Raw genomic sequence first — 24,947 nt, forward strand, 5'->3', positions numbered from 1 at the left:
TCCTGGCGGTCCAGTAGTTAGGACTCCTCGCTTTCACTGCAGAGGGCCCCGGTTCAATCCCTGGTGGTCGGGGAATTAAGATCCCACAAGCTGGGCGAGTGGTGACGATAGGTCAAAGTGGAGATATTCTTAGTTATGACAGGCTCTAAGTCCTATTTTTACATGGATTGTAACTAAAGAATAAATACATGAAAAAATAGACATATTTTAAATGAGATCAAAGGTGTAATTTGGGGATCTCTTTATTTCTGAAGTCATTCAAATGCATAATTAAAAAATTATAATTATATCCATAAAAATATTTTAAAAATCACTTTTTTCCAGATTATGAAAGTAACACACACTCAAAAATGCCTTTTGTTTGCCCTTATCTCCAAATGATGTGCTAGGTATAGTTCTAAACTCCTAGGAAGAAGTAATAAAAATTCTTGGACTTTTTTTCTGTATTTTGTCTGATAGAAATCACACATTAAAAAAAATCTGTACAAGCTAATGAAAATATTCTTAGATTTTAACTGGCATTATTAAGTTGATGGTACAATGCTGATTATCACTGTAGACGTTCTGATTGACAGCTATATGCCTTTGATTAATAGAAATGTCACTACATAATGAGAGCAATATATGTGACATGTACAGCCATTCAAAACAGTTTATGGGGAGAAAATACCTAAAGTGTTTCTTGGTAGTGAAAAATATTGGAAGTACCCTAAAATATTTTAGTCCTCACTGTCACACCCTCCCTTCACCCTTCTGCCTGTATGGTGGTCTAAAGAACTTTTATGTCCCATACGTCTCATGGTTCAAGGGTAACCAAAGTAATCACTCAATTCCATAGGACAGGGACTTCCCTGGTGGTCCAGTGGCGGAGACTCCACGCTCCCAATGCAGGTGGCCCGGGTTCCATCCCTGGTCAGGGAACTAGATCTCACACGCCGCAACTAAAAGATCCTGCAAGCTGCAACTAAAACAAAGAAACCCGCATGCTGCAACTAAGACCCGGCACAGCCAAATAAATAAAATAAATACCATAGAAAAGCTCTCTCATGAGAATGAATAGCTGCTTCAGATTATCTAGGCTCCAGTTTCATCAGAGGAACAAGAATGAATCAATTGTTTTTTTAAAAAATACTTATTTGGTTGCACTGGGTCTTAGCTGTGGCAGGCGGACTCCTCAGTTGTGGCAGGCATGTGGGATCCAGTTCAGGGACTGAACCCGGGCCCCCTGCATTGGGAACTCGGTCTTAACCACTGCACCACCAGGGAAGTCCCAAGAATGAATGAATTATAATCAAATGCTACTTTCCTACAAAAGACTTCAGCACTCACAAATTAAGACTGCTGACCAATCTTAATGCTTAGAGATCCCTCCCAGAAGTGGCAAACACTGAATCTAGTCCTCAGAGATGCTTGATAGACTCCAAAATGTAATGAGTTACTTTCAATTAGCCAACTTCCTCAATTTGAAAAATCAGGGGATTAATTATGGTTTTCCATAAGTCCTTTTATGGGGTTGGCCCTTCCTGTCTCATCAATAAAACAATCACCCTGTATTTGTCCACCAGCCAGCACACAAACTTCTGAGAACATTTGAAGAAACTTCCTTTGGGTAACCACATCAATGATAGCAAATTCAATAAATTTTGGAAATTCCCTGACAGTCCAGTGGTTAAGACTTGGTGCTTCTCACTGCTGTGGGGCCCGGTTTGATTCTTGGTGGGGGAACGAAGATCCTACAAACTGCATGGTGTGACCTAAATGAATGAATTCTAGTCAATCTGTCACCGTAAGAGCCAACTTCGAGTCTTTTAAAACTAGATAGCTTTCAAAGTAGTTTATCATTTCCTTGAGACATTTATATATAGCCATGATTTTGTCTTAAGAAAACTCATTTTAGTCAGATTCTCAAAAGGAGATAAGCATTGGAACAGTATGAGAAAACCTGTCTGCAGTTCAGTGCTTCTCACATATCTATAACACATGCTAGTCTTTGATAAACCAAACTCTTAAGCATTGTTACTTGAAATTTTTAGATTTTAAGTCAAATCAGAGACTGTTGAATATCCCTTCCCCAATCACACTGAGATCATGATATACCTCCTCAAATGGGGGTACTCCTCTTGAATGAGTAGACCAAAGAATAAGAATAAGGTCAGGAATTAAACTGCCACTTAAAGCAACAATCTTTAGGATGTTCAGCATTACCCTCTAATCCATAGAATACCACTGTATTCTTTCTTACAGTTTATAAAACACAGCGGTTAAGTCAAAGTTTCCACTTTTTTCTATTCAACCCAAACTCACTGAAATCCCACATCTGACTATTTCAAGACAAATATAAAACCTCAACCAATGCTAAAGGAACAGCCTACATTTTTATGGCAATACACTTTTGAATGACTTTACATGAAAACAAAGTTGTATTGCTTTTGCTCAGAAAGTTGAGACCACAGTAGATGGCAATTCTATTAAGTTGGAAAGTTTGAGAGAGATTTTTACAGAATGACATTTTCTGACTTCGCTTAACACTAGGAGCAATTCAAATGGCAGAAACGCGCGCGCGCACACACACACACACACACCCCTGTAACTAAAAATTGCAGTTTATATAAAATTACATTTAAAAGTGCAATTATAATTGCAGTGTCCTTGAATCACCTTTTTCATCAGTGAAACATAGTATCCTGTGGTGGACATCCTATCAAATACTTGCAACCTATAGCAATTAATTTCTCAGGTTTTTTTGTATTGAAATTTGTAAGATTAGCAAAGGGTCCAGTTACTGTCACCATTATGAAAAAGATACATGGAAGAGAATGAAATAAATGCTGCTCATCCATGTTAGTATCCCAATGACAGTTTAACTCTTAAATCCCTAATCTTGTAAATGTAGCCATCAGACTACAGAATACTAACGTGTTAATCAACAAAACTGCTAATTAGGTTTCTTTCAGGGTAAGTAGCAACACATAGAACTTGCTCAAAACAACTCAGGAAGCATATTTAAGAATATACAGGTTAATTATGTTTGTCATAGGTACTTCAGTTTTTCTAAAAGACCTCAATAATCTCTAGATGTATTTCTTCAAAGTCATATATATCAAGACTTGACTGAAGAGTTTGGATTTTGTTTAAAAAGCCTTTATTCATTTTTGATCAGGGAAAGGACAATCTCAATGTCAACTTGTCACCTAATCATAAATTTGAACTTACAGGATTCACTGCCCTAAAGACACTGCACCTACTGACTTTGACAAGATAACTTAAAATGAAAATCTCCTTTCTGTTCCCTAAGGTTGCATGTTGAACGAATCAAACAATCCCTTGCAACAGCCAACACTGGTACTTGGCCTAGGTGTACGGTCGAATAGCGAAACAGGAGCAAAAGGCCAAAAGCATTGTTAACTTGATAGCCCAGCAAGTACAAACATCATCGGAACAAAGAAAGTTGCAGGCACCAAATAAAACAAGGCAGGTTCATTAGCATAAAAAAATTTACACTTGGTTGAAGGTGAGGTCAACTATTCCACATATGAACTTGTATGCCAATCCTAATGGCTAACATGGAACCACAGAAACAAAAACAAAAACCTTAAATTCAATAACTACACTGCATGTAAAATTCAAAACTTGAGTTTACCCAGGACATCCTCCAAAATCTACAGCTAAAACTTTTAATGCACCAGAAGATCTGTTGTAATGACATGACTTGGTCACACTTAGATTTGCATTTACATAAGATTTAAGGGATACCTTTCCCCACTATTCCTTTTACGTTTGAATATGGATATGCTTAACTATTCAGCTCATGCACTAACTGCGCTAAAAATGATGAAACTTACTACCATGATTTTTTCTAAGAACTCACACCACGTAACAGTTAACACCCAATACAGCTTCCTAAAAATGCCCCAACAGAAAACATTTTGTTCAGTTTGGTGCTTGCTGTGACATAATACCAACAGAATAGTATACAATTAATTTAGTTACTCATCCACTACGTCATATATTTTAATCTAACTTTTGTTCAAATTTTAGTAACTTCATACCTATTTGCCAAAATCCTTGTGTTAAATGTAACTACATCTGATATTCTTAAACTGTGGCTCCTATAACACAGTTCAAGTGTTTTTTTCCCCTGGGTATATTTAGACAGTTTAATCAAGAAAACAAAGTTATGGTATTATGATTAGCCAAAGCTCTTTCTAGCAGACCACTGAATACAGCAAGTCGTAACAAATGCCTTTCCAGAGACAAGAGCAAAGCAAAATATTTTCTATTCATAAAAGGAGCTACCAGCATGCTTTGTGCCATTAAAAAGTTACTTTTCAAAATATAACCAGAAGACTTATGGTCTACTAGAAAGCTTCCACTCATCACAACACTATAACTACGCCACAGAAACTTTCATGACAAAGTCTCCAGATACACAAAGAGAAAACAACATTACTTAAAGGTATGTGGAAGCCTCAGTTAACAGGGAAATGAAGCCTTAGAACACAGAATACATCTAACAAAAAGAGAACAGAGTAGACACTGTAGCTGGCTATTTGTAAAGGACCACAGTTTCTCCCTATGGATCAACACTCCCTACAAAATAAACTGTGCCTTAATTATTGCTTATTTAAAATTACACTTTTACAGGGCTATTTAGTACCTGACGCAGAAAAACAATCACATAAGGAAGCATTTATTTGAGGTTTAACATGAAATCATACAAATAAAATTTGTATAAACACAAATCCACGTCGAGTCATAACACAGATAGCAAAAGACAAAGTAAAAACAAAAACTAATTGGCGGCTATATACAGTTGGACACAGTTGTGTCTTGTACACTAGAAAGTCTTTTACAAAATAATCATCTTAGATCAACAGAAGACCAATCTTCAATGTCGTCCTGCAAGATGGGTTACTTTAGCAATCTCTTCCTAAAAACAAAAACAAAATGGCAATTAGATTTGTGCAACTCTGACAAGCTTTCAAAGGTCCACTTTCATGAATTGTTTTAAGTTCTCACTTTATTCTTTTCTTCAATAATTAAAGATCACATGCAAATTCATTGGCAAAACGCAGTTCGGGTAATTAATAAATTCACCCTGAAGTTCCCAAATGATATTAAAGTAAAATTTACTTAGAAAATCTGGGAATGCAGTCTTCCCATATTCACAGGTTGAACTGTGCTAGGTTCAAGGTCTACTAGAAACATCTCTAGTAAGCCACGTACAATGCTATTACAAACATGAATTTCTAATAGGCTTGTATTACAAGAAAACAAATTTCTGTGTGCATATGATCTTTAATTTATATCCCAGATTTTAAAGTTCTTGTTTTGGTTTGTAGATTTCACTATTAGCTATAAAAAGAAAAAGCAAGCATTAAATCTTAAATGAACACTTAAAATGAGGCTCCACAATTGAAATACAACACTAAACAGAAGACCAAAATGATTAAGCTGTAAAAAGGCATTTATGTACTTTAACTCCTGTAAAAAACCATTTAAGTTAAGTTTAGACACTTAATCTTCAAAAAGATTAAAAAAGAAGCCAAAGTCTGAAGTTTTCCACTTTAATCTTTACGCTGGTACATGAAGTTGGAAGAGACCATACCACAGGACAGCGTTTTCTGGTGTATGCCTTGCGCTCTGCCCGCAACGTGCGACCCCCAGAGATAGACGTGGTCAGGGTGACACACGGCCTGCAATGAAGTTCCCGCTGGCGGGTACAAACAAGGTATAATGTCAGAGTTAGAAGACAACATTCCTGTTTTCCTTAAGTTGTACCCATTTCAGTACTTTACCTGTTAATAGTTCTAAAAAAGTTTAATTATTCCTCTAGACCACCTGGTACACAAAGCAAACAGAAAAACTCTTAAGTTTTTCTGTAATACTAAAGAAAGTGAGATAAAACTTTAAAGTTAAAGATCTATAGACACTTTAGGCAAAACAGGTTCATAAAGCAGGTAAAAAATTAACAATTTAGTAAAAACAGGCTACATGATATTTTGTTTTCACTTATTTTTCATTTGTCTATTGATCTTTAAATTAAATTAGAATTTCCACTGGTGTCTTGAACTCTTATACACACCTGTTTTCTCCAACGTCCCCTTTTAGTATGGCTGGTAATTATTTTGGTGATTGCCACCCCCTCGAGATGCCTTGCCATAAGTGCTCTGTTGGCCTATTTTGAAAAAAACAAAAGATTATGCTTAACTTTTAATGAAATGGTTTCACTGTATATTTAAAAAACTATTAAATATGCAAAATCCTCCATGGCAATTAAAATAACCAGATATTTTAAAAGTCATTATAAACTAGTCACATATCACATTCTAGAATGTTTGTAATGACTGAAGTCTATCAGTATAAGCTCCCATGACTATTAAATGTCTCAAAAATTTAACTCCAAACACTTCAAGAAATAGAAAACACCCCCACACACAGAGTCTCAGAATGGGATTGTACTTTAAACACCGAATTTTAGTACCATTGGTTTATGAAATTAAGTTAAATATTCTTACCACTGTAGTCTGTATATCCCTGTCCATATCCATAGTTCCCATAGTTATACCCAGTATAATCATAGCCGCCATAGCCACTATAGTTTTGATCACCACCATAGGCACTATTGTAATTTCCATATCCTTGATCATAATAGTTATTAAATCCTTGGTTCCAGTTTTGGCCCTGACCTGAAACAATGCACAATGATTGTTAGGAAACAACTTCTGACCCCCAATCCTAACATAAAATGATGCGTTCCTGTCCCTCACTCTGCAAATCTTAAAAAGGCAGAATGGATACCTATATTGCTAACTGACCAAGAAAGTATTATTACAGTTGGCATAAAAAAGGGGGCAGAAAGTCCAATTGTGCCAGTATCAGGCTTCCGAAATTCAATGAAAAATCAGGACAAAGGAGAAGACAGAGTGTTTATCTTTAAAACAAGGACTCCTGCCCTAGAAAACCTATCAGGCCAAAGTGTTCCATGTAATCTTAATTACGTTTAATGGTGTTATTTTCCCACCAGTAATGACACTGTCAGAGTGGCCACTGTTTGAAGAGGTGAAACCAGTAAATACAAAAGCCCACCAACTAAGCTGAGCAGTTTCCATGTTGTAACAGTTTAAATTTGGCTTCACTTTCCTATGGGCTTATTCATATTCCGCAGTTTATAGCTTACAGCATTGAGTCATTGCCCAGGAATTAAGTCTCACCTCGGCCACGACCCCTAGTACCACCTCGTCCACCAGCTGCAGCACCTCTTCCTCCTTTTTGTTGTTGCTGTTGCTGCCTATATACCTCTTTGGGTTGTGCAACTTTGATTTCACACTAAAAACAAAATTTAAAAAGCAAACAGAATTATTACCAATATTCTAATGTCAAGCCATTGTTTTTCTTCTCAAAACAGGTTGAGAAATTTCACTTTAAGAAAAGAAAAGGATTATTGTTCATTTACTATAATCAAAATGGCTTTACCTTCCCAGAACCAATTTGATGATATCTGCTTTCTAACAATTTCTTTACTGGCTCTTCGTCTGTATATGTAATAAAACAAAATCCTCTTCTTTCATTTGTTTTTGTATCCATGGGAAGTTCAATATTTTCAATCTGAAATCAAGATACACACTCAAGGTCACCCACTAATGGTAAAAAGCTACCAAGATGTTTTAGAATGCCACAAGTCCTTTTCAAGCTTCAACATAACATATCATTCTAACGAAATAACTTCTGTATAAACCACCGCTTTATTATCCACATGAAACTAGAGTGATCTGTTTCATCTATGGAGCATTGAGAAGGGAGAGTAAAACCTTATTTAATGCCATTTCTTACTCCACAGATGCCACTAGTTAATAAATCCAAACCCTAACCACACCAAAGCATCCTTCTTTTTGCTGAATTAGTTTCCATTAGACACTAGTTTCCATTATAACACAGAAAGCACTGATTAAGGTACGGTGACTGGAATTGAGTTTGCTCTGTAAGAACTGGATCAGGGATAAACATTATATAAACATATCAAATGAAAATACACGTAAACGTAAAAGCAGAGCGCACCTCTCCAAAGGCTCCAAAATATTCTTTAATTTGTTCTTCTGAAGTATCTGGGCTCAATCCACCCACAAAAACCTTTTTAGGGGGTTCCTTCCCTTTTAAAGCTTTGGCTCTTTTAGGGTCTATCAATTTGCCATCCAGCTTGTGTTCTTTCATTTCCAAAACCTAAAAGACAGATTTATTTAATCTGACAACATACAAGCAACCCTCTGAACAATTTGCAAGAAACACACAAAAACACCACAATGCGAAACATGTTCCTACCTTATCAACACTAGCAGCATCTTTGAAAAGCACAAATCCAAATCCTCTTGATCTTCCAGTGACTGGATCTGTTTTAATTGTGCAGTCTACAACTTCCCCAAATCGAGACAAATATTCAGTCAGATCTTTCTTGCTTGTATCCCAGCTCAAGCCTCCAATAAACATTTTACTAGAAATAAAAGTTGTTTTTTAAGGTTAGCAGCAACTACAACGATTACTTAAATTCTGAAATTACGTTTACGAAATAAAAGTATAAAATAAGCATGGGGAAATACATCCTGATGTACAAATAATTTAACCCGTTTACAGACACACACGAAGACCACAAAGATCCCCAAGTTCCTTACTTATTCAAAACGGTGGACACCTTGCTCTCCTCACTGCACAATGCCAAGTTTAAACGAGGCCAACAATACATGGTAAAGATTGTTCCCGACTAGAAAATCCAACTTTCTATACTGATCCCACACAACTTAGGCTCACCGTCTTCCTCAACTATCAAGTCAACGTTCCACCTAAAAGAACTCATCATCAGACGTACTGGGAATCTGGGTACCAGTCGCCTACAGGTTCCCAAACCAGAAGTTCCCTAAATCCTCCCCCTGAAAACTGCGCGGAACCGTAACACAGACACAATGAAGAGGCGGCTGCAGCTGCAGCATGGGGCACAGCGCGGCCGGCCCCTCCCCCTCGGGCCCCACGCGCGCCTGCGCACTCGGGACACAAACGCCACCGCCCTCCGCCTCCAACCCCTCTGCCCTTCCCCCACCTCCCGCGGGCCTCTCGAGTCACCGCCCCACCTCCGTTTCCTACTTTCCTGTTCCCTCCAACCTAGTGAGGCCCAGCGGGCACGCGGGGAATCGACTTGGGGAAAGAACAGAGGCAGCACGCGGCCCCCGAGGGACGAAGGGGTGCATGCAGAGCGCTGGGGGAGGGGGGAAAGAGGAGAAGCGTGCGGTACCCGTCATCCTGCTGATTCTTGCTCGCGTTGATCTTAGATCCCTCTGCAAATTCCTCTATGTTGCTGTACTCGTTCATGTCTTCCATAGCGGCTGAGTTATCGGCCGGGAGGCGCTGGCGTGCAATCCGTGTCGCGGCAGCAGCGGCGGCAGAACGTTGTATGGAGCTGGATTTAAAATGGCGGCGGAAGAGATCCGGGCGCCGCCTGCGCCCTCCCTTTATAGCCGCCCCACCCGCCAATCGGGAGGGCTGCTGGGCGGTGACGTGGCGCTGGGCCCGGCGCGCCCCCTGCCGGGCGGAGCTGGGAGCGAGCGAAGGGAGGAGTGGGGCGAGCTGCCGCGGCGCCCTCGGCCGCCAATGGGAGAGGCTGCGGGAGGCTAAAGTAGCGGGAGCGGAGGGGAACAATGGCGGCGGCACATGGGAAAGCCGGGGCGGGACCTCCATCGCGGCCCTTCCGCTGAGGAACGAGGTCGCAGGTGAAGGGACGCGGGCTTGGGAAAAGAGCGTCAGAAGAGAAAAACGAAGGGGCGAAAAGTCCTGGGTCAAAAATCCCGAGCAGCGTCACAGCCCCTCTTGCCTTGAGAGCCTTTGTCTCTGGCGTCCGGTCCAGCCCACTCCCAGCAAAGAGCCGTCAACCCCGCCTTTTTCCGCCCTCGGTCCCCCTGTGCGGAGCTGCTGCTATCGATTGGCACCGGGGCCGCGCTGCTCCGGAAAAAGGCGGACTGCGCCCAGCGCCGGTGGCTGAGGCGGCGAGCGCGCCCTGCCGTCCGCCGCGCGCACGCGTGTTTTGTCCTCGAGCTGGCTGGAAGCAGCCGAACAGGAAGCGGGCGCGCGTTGGCCCCTCCGGACAGCGGCGCGGCGCGGGGGCCTCTTCCGCTGCCGCTACAGGCGCGCGGGCCGAGGGGGCGCGGCGGGCCTCCCTAGCCGCTCGGCCGGAACCGGGGCCAACGCAGTCAGGCTGACCGGGATGCAAACGGCCTCTTTCGCTGGCTGACGGGAGGAGGGGCGCGGGCCCAGTCGGATTACTGTAAAAATGCAAAAGCGGAGGCCGTGGGCAGGGAGGGGGCTAGGTGCCGTAGAGGGCAAGGGGCACTCACATCCCCGGCGCGCCACTCGCGGGGCTCCCGTCTGCACGTGCCCCGGGCCTCTCCCGCTCGCTCAACCAGTCTGCGGAGAGCGCGCGCCCGCGCACCGGGCTCCCGCGTTCGCTCCTTTGTTCCCGCCCACGCGAGGCCCATTTTGACTGATCGGGTTAGAGGCCCTCTAGCGGCCAATCGACGTCGGTGCCATTACCTCTCCCCGCCCCATCGGAACCTCGCGAGGACCGCCCCATTTCCATGCCCACGTGGTCTAGGCCTCCAGGCCCGGGCAGCTTGCGAGTTCAAGGTCCCTGTGCTGCGGGTTTCTCTATTTTCAGGGGCGCCGACGTGTCCTCTCCGCCTCGTGCGTCAGGCCGCGCGCGGTTGTGCGCTCCGGGACTCTTTTCGGGGCTGTCGGAAGCCCAGCAGTTTGCTGGGCGCAGGCGGCACGGCCCTCCGCCCTCCCTACCAGTAGGCCGATTCTCGTAGTAGCAGCCGGTGGGGAAATGGTTGTGCTTTCGGTGCCTGCCGAAGTCACTGTGATCCTGTTAGATATCGAAGGTACCACAACCCCGATTGCTTTCGTGAAGGTGAGGGGCGGAAGGGAGCGGGGAAGTTACTTGTGCTTTAAAACAAAAATTTTAAACTATTGCAGACCTTGCACTAGAGACACGAGGCGTGGGAGAAACGATGTGGCTTTGCAGCGGCTCTGGGATGGGAGGAGGTAGTCTGCGGCGGATTGCTGGGATGCTTTTCCGCACCGTCTTCACCTTCCCGCGTCCCTGCCCTCGGTTATTTGCAGGTGGGAAGGGATGGAGGTGGTGGTGAAGAAGGGCCGAGGAGGGCAGGTACGCCGCAGCAAGGTGAAGCGTTGTGGGCGCCGCGCGCCGGGCAGGTGTGCGCCGCGTCGACTCGCTGGTGAGCTTCCGCCTTGTGGCGGGTTGGACCTGGCGAGGCGGCGGCCGCGATCTAGTGGTCCTTGAGGCTTCTAGTCTAGTAAAATGGGAAGGCTGAAGGATGAAGATGACTTTTCAGGTACCCCTGGTGATAGGCGGTAATGGTTGCTCTTGGCCCGTTCCCACTCCTGCTCTTAGTGGCCGAAATGCACACTGTATGTTACTGGACTAGGCTAGCAAACGTCTAGATTCCGTTCATTTTCTTCGAAAAACCATGGAAGCTTAAAGTTCTTACCAAAAGCCTTCCTCCTAGGATGTCAGTGCTAACCAACACTTGTCTATACCTAGTTCACAAACTTACAACTTTGCATTAGAGCAGGTTCCTTTTATATATATATATTGTATTTGCCAGGATAAGTAAATATCAAATATTAATATAATTTTTTAAAGAATTCCTCGGGCCTGGTCTTCTCTTATTTGACTTCTAGAGGTTTAAGATAGAAGTATTCACTAGAAGTGCTTGCGTGCAGTAATAACCGAGAAAGGAGGGAAAGTACAAAGTAGGAAAAATAATAACTGCTTTCTTGTAGTTTTTAAAGATAAAAAGGATTCCTCACTTTGTGGTTTATAGTCTACAAGTCACTATCTCCATTCTGGCTTTCTCTTGCTTGCCACTGTTATCAGGAGACCAGGGATAATGACAGGACAGGTAGTTGTTATATGGCATATGTAGTGTTCTTGGAAAGTTGATTTAGGGAGTAAGATACCTCATGCAAATCAATTTTGTAACAAAACATTATGTGTCTCTCACCTTTTTTACCCACTATGTCTTCTGTAAGATGACACGAGCCACTTCTTGGAATCTTTGTTTATGAAAGACTTATCCTGAGATCTTTCTGAGAATAAAAATGCCTTGATGATCTAAATAGATTTTTTTTGTTTTTGATTTGTTTCTTTGGTTTTGTTTGGCTTGTGGAATCTTAGTTCCCCGACCAGGGATCGAACCCAGGCCCCTGCAGTGGAAGTGTGGAGCCCTAACCACTGGACCGCCAGGGAATTCCCAAATAGATTTTTTTTTTGGATTTGACACCAGACTGCCAAAAAATGATTCGGGGTCTTGTTTAAAGGGTAGTTTCTTGTGCCTTGTTCTATAATCTGTTATTATTTTTATTAATATTAATCTATTACAATATAATCGTCTGTTAGTTTGTTATACATTAATTTACCAAAACCAGTGTTTCTAAAAGTATGTTCAGAAGAACATTATGTTTGTGTGGCTGTTTTTAGTAATTATGCAGAAAAGGTTTCCATTATTAAATCCACTTTGGGGGAATGTTCTATATGTATTCAACCAGGTTTCTTTATTGCACACCTTCTCAGAGCCTTTATATCATGTACACACTTGCACACACACACACACACACACACTGTGAGCCTTAAAGAGACTAGCATGTCACAAATTTACTTGAACCAGAAAAACTTTTACCAGAGTATCTCTATCTTTTTGAACACCTTTTAAAGAGATGCTAAGTTATATGCTTCTTGGACCTCTGAGCATGGAGCTGGGAATTGGGCGATGTTTGTTCTACTTGGGCTTTATTAGTCACATTAGGTGTGTGAACTTGTAGCCCTCCTTCCTGTGGAATGGTGTAAGGAAACATTGAGTAATGTATACCTGCAGCTTGTATACTTGACTCATCCTCAAAAACTTGGTGAGGTGTGTGTACTCTTTGCATTTTACTGATAGGAAACTAAGGCTCTGAAAAATTGAACAGTATGCCTGGGATTTGAAACCAAATTGTCTGACTCAACTCTTACTCTTTCCATTATTGCACTCGATCTCTGAAATGGGAACCACAGCGCTCGTTCCATTTTCGTTGCCTGGCCTTGTGGGTGTTAAATGACACAGCTGGTATGAGAGCACTTTAATCAGTAAGAAGTACCATAAAAGTATATGGCAGCAAATTTCAATATACACCACCTCTAGGTGGTAGGTATAAGAGTGAGCCCTTGGAACAGAATAACTATAGTTGAGTCTCACTTTATCTGGGGGGTTGCTTCTACAGTCAGCGTACACTGTGAAAGTTGAGTATTTTCAAAAATTGCCCTTGAACTACCCTTAGGAAATCAGTTCTCTTTGGAGATTGATTCCGTCTTTCAGTAAGTCATATGCAGCCATTTTTCCTTCAGGGTTGAAATGTATCCCTGCTTCTTCCTTTGAGTATCAGAGGAAGTTGGTTTGGGATTAGGTGATGTAGATGAAAAATATATTGTGTCAAACTTTAGCCTCACAATGAACCATTCATGCTGTAAGAGACACTGAGGAACTGAGAGACTGTCCAAGGGAACAGAACACCTTCATTGAGTAGAATGGCAGACAGATTGCCAGCTCTGGTTATGTGTTTTTTTTTCCCTCTCTCTCTCTCTCTCTCTCTCTCTCTCTCTCTCTCTCTTTTTGCTGAGCACTTAGAGTTGAATGTGTATATGATGCAACTTAACTATATAAGATGACACTAACAGTGCTGGATATCTTATGGGATACCATAGAATCCTCCCAGTTTGAGTGCTCTGAGGACAGGCTGTTGCTCTATCAGGGCATGCCTTCAGCCTTTGGGCTCCGGGCAACAATAAACAATGTTTTTACTTCCTGCTATTATGTCTTATTTTCTTTGGTCAAATTTCTAGAAAGCGAAGGGTTCCTAGCTTGGATCATCTAATCAGTGTCACAACCAGCTAATTAATTTCTCATATGAATCAACTGATGCCTGGAGGGATATCTTTGTGAGGATCCTCACAATGTGTTGGGGACAGAGCAGCAATAGATGGTTCCCAGTGCATGCGAGTCCTCAAAGCCACCAGCCCACTGCAGGACGTGTGCCTCTGGGGTTTTTCTTTTCTTTTCAAGCGCTAACTTTGATTCTCTACAGTGGTGATCTCCCAACATTTTTTGGTCATGTACATCATCAGCAGAATTGGAGCAGGCAGGCACTACCAATAGAATTTATTGTGTACACATATTACTGTACTATTAAGTTGTAAAGTAAATTGGAATTTAAAGATGAGATTTAAATAAGTGTAAATGAATGTTATTGTATTCACTTCCCTTCTCCCCTTGAATCATCTTGCATGCACCTCACAGAGCCACTGCTTGATCTTTGTCTGTGTGATGTAATATTCATTTTCTGACTTTGTGCATTGTATTATTCCAGTGTTTTTAGTCTGTAAGCTATGAAATAACACCATTACCAGTCCTTGGGGTTATCCTGTCAAGAACCTTCAACTATTGTTTTTGAGTTGGAGAAAATGGTGTTTTGTTTCTGAAAACGCTCTATAATTTGGTGCCTTTCCTGCCATTACATGTCAAGTTAGTACATGTAACAACAGTTGCGGCAGTTATGTTCTGTGAAGTTACCGTGAACGCCATCTTAGCAAACACTGAATCATTGCCCCTAGAGAAAATGCAGGGTTTGGTTCCTGTGAGCCTCTGGTCACAGCATATTTGTCAGCTGATCAGTACATAACCTTGTTTTATGTGTGTTTCTGTTTGCCTTATCTAATATATATCGTTGATCCATTAACATTGAACTCACTGCCAGTAGCCCTATAGCTTATGCTTTAGCGAAGCTTATGTAACACATGTGTTTTCTCTGTAAGGCAGCTTTCTTGCCTTTAGGAACACTAGACAGCACTTTGCTTGGGGACCATTTTAAACTGCACACTCACCAACAAAAAGCACAAAATGCGAAAAATGTGGTGCTAAGTAGACCTTGAAAAGGGTACTTGTTTAAAATATGAGAGGTGAAATAAGAAGGCAAAGCATCACATACTGGGAACACGTGCATCTGGTTTTTCACAATTTTAGCTGTTCTCCTCATGTATGTACCTGTCCTCAAAAAATTGGGAAAGTGCAGTGAGTAATGATTTTGGGGTTATAAATAAGTTTTAGTGAGTAGGAGAATTTGCAAATACAGAATCTTTAAATAATGAGGATTGGCTTCGTAGAGTAGTAGTTATAAGGATGGGCTTGGAGACTGCAAGTCTTGATTAGCATTCTGGCTCTTGCCTAAATGATCTATGGCAAGTTAGTTAATGTCTCTGAGTCTAGGTACATATTCCCTCAACTGTACTTTGGGGATATCCACCTCATAAGGCTACTGTGAACATTTAATGAATGTTTAGCCCTTGAAAAAACTTTATAAAAATAAATATATTTCCATCACTGTAGGGTCGGATCTTAACAAACGGCACCGCGAAACAGAGGAAAGCTTCAAGTGAGCTTTATTAGGGAGCGCTCCGGGCGAGGTTCACTGGTCCGAGAGAAAGGGGCCAGAGAAGTCGCACCCGGGCGAGGGTTGGGCAAGATTTTATAGGGGAAGAAGGGAAAGGGGTGCGGTGAATCTGGGAGGGCGCCCGGTATTCCTTATTTGGTGGTCTTTTCGGGTATCCTGGGGGACCGTTAGTCCCGCCCCTCAAAAGGCGGGAAGGCTGGGCTGGTTTCAAAGTCCCCAGAACTGGGTGGTCCGGAATGTCTCCAGGGCAGTTTCTGGAACTGGGTGGTCTGGAGAATTTCGGTCTGATGCAACCTGTGAATCTGATTGTGTTCCCCTGCCTCGGGCCAGTTGGCCTTACAATCACTATTTCATCCACCATCTCAACAAATCTTGTCAGGAGTAGTGGGCAGGGGTACTAGCAGGGGCGGGGGCATGTTTTTCACTTATGCCTTAGGAAAACTTTTTGTGCTTGGAAATAAAATCTTTGTAATAATTAAGAACCTCTCATTAACTGAAAGTATGAATCTGATTAGAATATTTGTCCCTACAATATAGTAAGTGGGTCATGGTGAGTACCCTTGCCAATGGCTCTTTGCGCTTCTCAGACTTGAATGTGTTTACAAATCATCTAGAAATTTGTCTAAAATGTAATTTCTGATTCAGAAGATCTGGAAAGGAACTTTTTTTTCATTTTTAATGACATTTATTGTTTTCTTTCTAATTTTACAAGCAATATGTGTTCATTGCAGACAATTAGAAATACATAAAAGCATAAAGTAAAAATTAACAATCACCCATAATCTCCACCCCCCCAGAGATAAACATTGTTTGCATTTTGATGCATTTCCTCCCAGTGTCTACATATTTTTTTAATGGAAGTATAATTGACCTACAATATTATGTTAGTTCCAGGTGCACAACATAGTGATTAGATATTTCTATACATTACAAAATGATCACCGTGATATATCTAGTTACCATCTGTCACCATACAAAGATATTACAATATAATTGACTATATTCCTCATGCTAAACATTTCATCCTCATTTATTTTGTAACTGGAAGTTTGTACCTCTTAATCTCCCTCACCTATTTCACTAATCCCCCAACCCCCTCCCCTCTGGCAACCACCTATTTCTTCTCTGTATGTATGACTCTGTTGTTTTGTTATGTTTGTTCATTTGTTTTTTAGATATGTGAAATCAGATGGGATTTGTCTTTCTCTGCCTGACTTACTTCATTTAGCATAATACCCTCTAGGTCCATCCACTTCACAAATGGCAAGATTTCATTCTTTTTTATTGCTGAATAATGTGGAACAGAACTTGATGCTGAATTTCGTACAGGTTCCCAGGTGATACTATGGTCCATGGACTGAACTCTGTAGTTAGGCTTTTTTTTTTCCTCTTAATAAATCTATTTTATTTATTTATGTATTGGCTGTGTTGGGTCTTCGTTGCTGCACATGGACTTTCTCTAGTTGTGGCGAGCGGGGGCTACTCTTTGTTGCAGTGCACAGGCAGTGCAGTGCACATTGTGGTGGCTTCTCGTGGCAGAACATGGGCTCTAGGCACATGGGCTTCAGTAGTTGTGGCACATGGGCTCAGTAGTTGTGGCTCTCGGGCTCTGGAGTGCAGGCTCAGTAGTTGTGGCACACGGGCTTAGTTGCTCCGCGGCATGTGGGATCTTCCCAGACGAGGGATCGAGCCTGTGTCCACTGCATTGGCAGGCGGATTCTTAACCACTGTGCCACCAGGGAAGTCCCTGTAGTTAGGCTTTATACAAATTCGTAAGTTCTACCTGTGCCGAGGTCTGTTAGCACTCCTCTTTTCCAGTGGCTCAGAGGAGGTGATAGAGCAGACCAAGGGTGTAGGTGAATTAGGGGAGGTCTATCATTAACAGAACCAAAACCTCTCAAAAGTCAAGTAAATTGATAAAGGAGAGCAAGATGATGAAATAAACTGGTAGACAACAAACCATTAAGCAAGTGGCCACTTCCCCAGCTTTTGCAAATTGTCTTCCAGAAATTGAACTGTAAAAACAACTTTCTTAATAATAGAAATAGAAAGGAATTATGTGTACTTAATAGGGAAGCAGGATAATAGGCCTGAAAATTCCTGACAGATCTCCAAAATTCCTCTGCGGCTCCCTCTTCTCCCTCACTACCACCATCTTATGTCATTTTCTAGATAATTTGTTAGTAGAAACATTTCACTGAATGTCTGTACAATAGGGACCTGAAGAATAAGGCTCTAAGTGTCCTGGCAGATGGGCAGGTGAGTAGTGCCTTGCTTTAACCTGCTGTATTAGTTCCTGTGGCTGCTGTAACTAATTGCCATAAGTTTAGTGGTTTAAAACAGTACAGATTTATCATCTTACAGTTCTGGAGGGTCACAACTCTGAAATAGGTCTCAGTGAGCTAAAAGGAAGGTGTTGGCATGGTGTGTCCCTTCTGGAGACTAGGGGAAAACTCTTCCTTGCTTTTCCAGCTTCTAGAGGCTACCCACATTCCCTGGTTCTTGGGCCCTTCCTCTGTCTTTAAAGCCAGCAGAGTAGTATCTTCAGATTGGTCCTTCACTCTCTGACTTTGACACTCCTACTTCCTTCTTTCACTTGCAAGGACTTTGATTATATCAGGCCCAACCAGATAATCCAGGGTAATCTCCCCATCCTGAGATCCTTAATTTAAATCATGCCTTTAAAAACAGCCCCTTTTGCTGAGTAAAGTAACATAGTCATAGGTTTTGGGGATTAGGAACATGTACATTTGAGGGTAGGGGGCAGTTTCCTCTCTGCCACACTTGGCTAGCACCAACATTTCTGACTAATAGATCCCTTTACAGGTTTTTGGCTACATCAGAGTTCGGCTTTATAGTAGCTCCAGTTTTGTCTTGAAATTTATTATTTATGGTACTGGATAGGATCTATAAATTTTTTTAAAAATAGACAGTTTTTTTTTTTTTTTTTTTAAAGATTGTGTTTCTCTTAAGGATTGTGGTGGTGTGGAGGTTGGTAAAGACAGTGTTTAAGGGACTGGAGTTTTACCTTAAAGAACAAGATATTTGGCAAGGTTCGAACAAGACTAAGGGAAAAGAAGAGATCACAAACTGAACGTTCTGTGTTAGAAAATATGAATTAAGCAGACAAATCCTTGATCCTACAAATAATATTTATTTGAAGTAATTGAAAATCAAAATGATAAAGATATTGATTCAATTAACAGCAGAATCATGTTTGTATGCTTTTCTGACATTTGTTTAATGAATTTCTTTGGAATATCTTGATATTTTATGTTAAAGCACTTTTAGAAATAGCTAATACATTCTCAATTGTTTAACAATACTTGTAATTTACTCTTTTATGTTCTCTTATATTCTAACGATATATTTTGGAAGATAATAATCAAGAAATGTTGAAATTGACACTTTTTTTCTCATGAAAACGGTTATGTTAATTTTATGGTCTTTCTAAGAAGAGAGCTTGTGTTGTCTGATAGTATCTCCCAACTTTAGTTAAATATCCATTTGGTAAGTTTTATCATTCTGCTTTCAATATGAAACTGCTAGAAGACTACCCACAAGGGACAGCAACCACGAGCTTGCTTCCACTTGTGCTGTTTATTATTGATGCTAGTAACTGTAATTGTGTCATCTTCCCTGGCTTCATTCAGTCTAGGGATTTAGGCTTTTTCATCTTCAAGAATGCGGTAGTAGGATCCGTCATGCTTATAAGGTAGTGATGAAGATTGAGATAGAGTGCAAAAACCTTTGAAAAATATAAAGCCCTGTAGAAACACTGATTATAATGCAGGAAATATCAGACTGTTTGGTGGAGACAGAAAGTGCTTGTGAAGGGTCATTGTGGAAAAGGGGGAACTAACATTTACTGAAACCCGCTGTGATTACCTCCGCCTCTGCTCCTTATGGCCCTGGCCAGATATAAGCTAAGAACAAGATGCAGAACTTGGCTAACCTCAGAGAACTTGAGGAGGCACTGGAATGGCAGGACTGCCTTGATAAGTAGCTGTTGATGGGTTGATCAACATTCCCCAAACCTTCCCAGTTGCTCAGGATTCCTAAAGGGAGATATACCCACGGTGGTATGTGAGAGGAATTTTGTTGATTCAACCTGAGACAAGGGGAGGAGCCTTTGGAGAATCACTGTATTGGGTCTGAGTATATCATGAGGTAGATTAGAAAACACCTCCGGCCTTAATTTCTGGTCTCTTATTCGTCTACCGCCTTCCGTATCATGGCACTTGCATAATCTTTCCAGCCTAATCAATCTTCCCTTCTTTTCCCTCACATTTATTTGAATACCTATCATGTGCCAGGCTCTGCTAGGCAACCAAAATCCTTAAAGATGCTGCTGCCATCCTTAAGGAACCTAGTAAGGAAGACAGGAACGTTAACAGGTTGTCTTTGCACCATCAGAATCCTTTGTGGTTTCCTGTTGGCTCAAAGATAGTTTCAACTCCTCAACTTCAGTGAATTGGGTTTTCCAACTTTCTATTCCTCTATTTCTTTACACTTTTTTTTTAATAGCTGAACATGCCCATTTGGGTCATGCCACACTTTCGTGCCACCACCATTCCTCCAGCTTGGGATGTCATACTTTTTCCTCTCCAAGTGCAAGTTGGTTCCATATACTTATTAATTTAAAACATATTTATTGCGTTAGGTTATGGGAATACACAGGTAAGACCTGCTTCTGCTTTCACAGGACTTCTGTTTAAGCAGGAATTTCAAAATCCTCTCTCTCCCTCCTTTGCAGGGCCCTGTATTTGCCACTGTAGCAGATGCTGCCTTGTGGTGGTGTCTGTGTGTGCTGTCTTCCAGCGATGCTGAGAGAGCTCCTTAAGGGCAGAAAGCAGAGCCTGGCATAGTACTTGCACATAAGGCATTCAGCAAATGCTTGTTGATGGTGATATGATGCATTCCAGAATGGGCCTGGGAATGGCTGGTATTGCTTCTCCCACTTCTGCTATCCCTGCTATTTCAGATTTCCTCAAAGTGATACTTTTATCTTATTTGCACAGTATGCAATTTAACTGATGTATTTCTAGAGTCTCATTAGAATATTCATTGACCCAAGATTTCTAAAACCTCTTAGTTTTAGAGAAAGAAGTCAGTTAACAATGGAAATTAAAAACTATAAAAAAATTTTGATTAACAATTAAATTTAAGTATTTAAAGAGCTAAATATGTTATTCTGTGGAAACTTGTATCTGTTAATGTGAGCATAGAGGGAAGTGTTTTTTCCCCAAAATTTTTCCTCAAAAATTAATTCACACTTGTTACGAATTGCAAACATTACAGAAGATTTTAGTGTAGAGAATGAATGCCCTTTCTGCTCCTACCACCCAGCAATAGTCATTAAGAGTTTGGTGAACATTCCTCCTGATTTTTTTCCCTATGCATACAGTAAAGTCACTTAGATCCTTGAAAGAAATGTAGTCACATTGACCCCCAAAAAGGTACCAATTCTAATAAATAACCCCTGTTTTGAAAATACATAGATAAGCCTTTATCTTGCTCAGATAAACTTTTAAAGGATATCCTGTGTTTAGCTCTGAAAAGTCCTACCTTGTCTGATGGTTCTTAAAATTTTCCATCCTTACGGCTCACCCCATGTCACCCCTTCACTAAAAAAAAAAAAAAAAAAAGTATTCTTTTTACAGTAAAAGCTTATTTTTGTATAAAACTTTAAATTTTCACATTTATTAACTCACTTAATTTTCAAAATTGGTTTTGGTTCAGGTAGGGGTCATAAGAGGGGTGGGAGCCAAGCCACCCTGACCCTCTTGCACCTGGTTCTCCATCACCTTTCTGCATTGTGTGGAAAGTTGGTAGCTCTGTCCTCAGAGGCCCTACTGGAAACTCATTGGACCCTTCCCAGGGGACTCCATTTCAGAAGCATGGATTTCTTTTCAAACACAGAATTCTTTAATACAGAAAAGGGTTCTTTGTCTTCTGGGTATGTACGTGAGCGGTTCATTTCTTAACTTGATTTTCTTTTCAATGATTCATTATGTGACCTTCTAACAAGTTCCTTTTCTTAAGTCTAAAAAGTGTGGAGCTGATACCCTTTACTGAGTAGAGAGAGACTAGCACATGTGGTTTGGAAACTAGTGGTAATGCTGGCAGTGGGGCCTGGGTGGGACTTGAGAGAGGAGCCCATGGTTAGATCGGCACTTGGCAGCTAACGTGGTGTGCTCCGAGAGACTGGCTGACTCCTGCCCCGGACCTTGTGTGGGTCCAGTAAGCTAATTAGATCCCTTTTCCTGGGATTATCGGGTTCTGGGGATCTGACTCTTCAAACTAAAAAAAAAGACCTGTTTGATAAACTATAACCATAGTTTCTTAATTTATGCTTAACTTTTATGTGCCTTTGTGAAATGGAGGAAATAAGGGCACTTGTTTCATAGAGCTATTATGAGGATTGAAATGACATAATTCAGGCCATTCATTAATCAATTCATTGAGTAAATTTGGAGTGCCTTGGGAACAGTGGCAGATGGTGAGAAGTGGTAAGATTCTGGATGTATTTTGTAGGTGGGGCTAACTCATTTGCTGATGAATTGGTTGGATGTGGCATGTGAGAGAAAAAGGAGTCAAGCACGACTCTAAGGCTTTTGGCCTGAGCATCTTGGCAGGATGGAGCTGCCACTTACTGAGATGGGGGAGATGTGGGAGGAGTAGGGTTAAGGGCTAGAAGCAAGAGTTGAGTTTCAGACATCCAAGTGGAGATCTGGGGTAGGCAGCTGGAAAAAAGCAGTCTGGAGTTCAGGGAAGAGGTCCAGGCTAAAGCTATGGATTTGAGGGTCATCAGCAACAGATGGTATTTAAAATCATGGATTAGATGAGATCACTAAGGATTGACTGTAGAATGAGTGCCTGGAATAGTGAGGGCTTAGTCAGTGTTGGCAGTTATTCCCACTATTACTATGATTACTCATATTATTCCTACTTATTAGAACTGTTACAGAACTGCCAGGTGAACCAAAATCTCTCATTCTTTTTAGTACAGATCTCTTTGAGAAAAATGGTATTAGAAGTTTCTGTAGAGAATATATTATCAGTATCCAGGGATTTGGATGATCCTAATGAGTTGTGCTCCCCGAAGTCATTCACCCCCAGAGCTGGTTAGGCTCAGGCATTAGAATTCAGTAGACCTGGGGTTGAGTCTAGGCTTTACTTTGTACCAGCATTGAAACCTTTTTTTTTTTTTTGGACAATAAAATGATTTTCTTTTATCAAGCAATATTCTGTTAAAATAAAACAGCATTCAAGGAATTTAATGTAGCCCATAACATACTTCATATTAGCATTCACCCTCAATATTAAAACATGTGGCATACATGTTTCAATGTACATTCAAATGTACATCATAGTCACTTAATACATCATAGTCACTTAATCTGTCATGTCTTATTAGAATCTGCTTTCAAAAACGGTGATGTTCCTAATTGGAAATACAATATTGATTATACAATGATAAAATAAGCCAGCTCTAGTGGGCTGAATGATAGCCCCCCAAAAGATATCCATTTCCTAATCCCTGGAACCTATGAATGTTAACTTACTGGAAAAAAGGAGTATTGACAGAGATGGAGAAATCACCCTTGATTATCTGGTGAGCCCTAAGTTCAATGCCAAGTGTCCTATAAGAGACACAGGGAAGATAGATGCACAGAGAAGGAGGAGGCAGTGTGAGCACAAAGTCAGAGATTGGAGCGATGCAGCTACAAGACCAGAAAACGGAAGCGGCGAGGAATGGAACCTCTCCTGGAGTCTTTGAAGGGAATCAGGCCCTGTCAACATTATGATTTCAGATTTTTGGCCCCCAGAACTGCAAGAGAATGTTTATCTGTTTATGTTTATCTGTTTATCAGTGATGTTTATCTGTTGTTTTCAGCCTCACAGTTTGAAGTCATTTGTTACAGCAGCCATAAGAAACTAATACAACACTATTTCAGAGGTGCTTTTGGGCTTCTCTGGTGGCGCAGTGGTCGAGAGTCCGCTTGGAGATGCAGGGGACACGAGTTCGTGCCCCGGTCCGGGATAATCCCACATGCTGCGGAGCGGCTGGGCCCGTGAGCCATGGCCGCTGAGCCTGCGCGTCCGGAGCCTGTGCTCCGCAACGGGAGAGGCCACAACAGTGAGAGGCCCGCGTGCCAAAAAAGAGGTGCTTTTTTCAAGTTTAATTATTTTTAAACAATATGAATGATAAATAAGAACTTTAAAGAGCTCTCCTTTTTTTTTCCATGGGCAAACCACATACATTTATTTGATTGGATTTTAGATTTTTGATTTTTCAGATCAGCCTCTTCTATTAAATAGCATCATGATTAAAAATGTACAATAGACTAAGATGCAGTCTGGAAGACGAACATATAAAAAGGAAAATAGAGATCACCATATCTTAACCATTTGATAATTGCTCAACAGTTTAGTGTATTTTGTCCCAGTATATGTGTTCTACATATATATTTTCTGAAGTTGACACTATTCAGTATAGAGTGAAACCTTTTTGAGCCTCAACTTCTTCATCTATTCAAAGGAGTCACCTTGCAGAGATGACAGGTGGATTCAAGGAAGTAAATGTCAGTTTCTTCCCTGTCTTCTCTGCTCATAGGGACTTGGACTCCATCCTAGAGCCAGTCAGGGTTCCCTCTCTGCAGCTCATGAGATACTGATATTCTTTCTGTCTCTGTGCTTCTTTTTAAAACCTTATGCCAACTACTAGCCCCTTGTAATGATAACCTTCCTTTGTGAGATGTGAGTCATTGCAATTAATTAGATTATAGTTTATCTTTCTTGAATTACAGTTTAATCTTTTTTTTTTTTTTTATTGTGGTACGCGGGCCTCTCACTGTTGTGGCCTCTCCCGTTGCGGAGCACAGGCTCCGGACGCTCAGGCTCAGCGGCCATGGCTCACGGTCCCAGCCTCTCCGCGGCATGTGGGATCTTCCCAGACCGGGGCACGAACCCGTGTCCCCTGCATCGGCAGGCGGACTCTCAACCACTGCGCCACCAGGGAAACCCGAATTACAGTTTAATCTTCTTAATGTGATTTAGAAGACACTTGTCTTATGAGCAACACATTTTATTCTTTTTGAATGCAGATGATGAAATCTAATGTTCATTCCTTAAACGCTTCAGCTTTCAAAGGGTAACGGCTATGTCTCTGCTTACCCCTTGAAAATAGGGACAGCAAAGTTATAATTTCTGAGCCCCTGTGGCCCTTTGTAGCAGCCAGAGCACCGAAACTTCTTTTTGGTAGCTCCTAGTATGGTCTTCAGGAAGGATATTTAAGGAGTAATTCTAATACCACAACTGCTGAAGCACTCTGATGGATGGCATGAGCCACTCCAAGAAGTAGTACATTTTCCATTGTTAGAAGTGTTCAAGCAGGTACA

At 41.4% G+C, this 24,947-nt stretch overlaps 2 protein-coding genes across 4 annotated transcripts in view; one reads left to right on the forward strand and one right to left on the reverse strand.

Moving 5' to 3' along the window:
- Positions 1-4,674: 4,674 nt before the first annotated feature.
- On the reverse strand, positions 4,675-10,198 carry HNRNPDL (heterogeneous nuclear ribonucleoprotein D like). 2 transcript variants are annotated; one of them, XR_014326183.1, is made up of 9 exons: positions 9,281-10,198; positions 8,320-8,488; positions 8,059-8,220; positions 7,477-7,608; positions 7,215-7,329; positions 6,519-6,689; positions 6,086-6,178; positions 5,609-5,713; positions 4,904-4,930 (listed from the first exon to the last, which is right to left on the reverse strand). XR_014326183.1 is itself a non-coding variant. In XM_082838659.1 (8 exons), the coding sequence occupies exons 1-7, from the start codon at positions 9,721-9,723 to the stop codon at positions 6,108-6,110; spliced, it is 1,263 nt and encodes a 420-aa protein (XP_082694785.1). In that variant the 5' UTR covers positions 9,724-10,197; the 3' UTR covers positions 4,675-4,930; positions 6,086-6,107. The 2 variants fall into 2 exon arrangements, 1 of the variants encoding a protein (XP_082694785.1); XM_082838659.1 differs by lacking the exon at positions 5,609-5,713 and having other exon boundaries at positions 4,675-4,930; positions 9,281-10,197.
- A 448-nt stretch (positions 10,199-10,646) lies between these two features.
- The window catches only part of ENOPH1 (enolase-phosphatase 1), a 35,630-nt gene continuing 21,329 nt past the window's right edge, over positions 10,647-24,947 (forward strand). Inside the window, exon 1 of one of the 2 annotated variants that reach the window (XM_082838343.1) lies at positions 10,647-10,948. In XM_082838343.1, the coding sequence (XP_082694469.1) occupies positions 10,865-10,948 (84 nt within the window). In that variant the 5' untranslated portion in view covers positions 10,647-10,864. The remainder of the gene's footprint in view (positions 10,949-24,947) is intronic. The other variant, XM_082838344.1, reaches the window with a different exon arrangement.

Source organism: Leucopleurus acutus (genome assembly GCF_964270905.1).
Source record: "Leucopleurus acutus genome assembly, chromosome: 4".
Classification (NCBI taxonomy): Eukaryota; Metazoa; Chordata; class Mammalia; order Artiodactyla; family Delphinidae; genus Leucopleurus; species Leucopleurus acutus.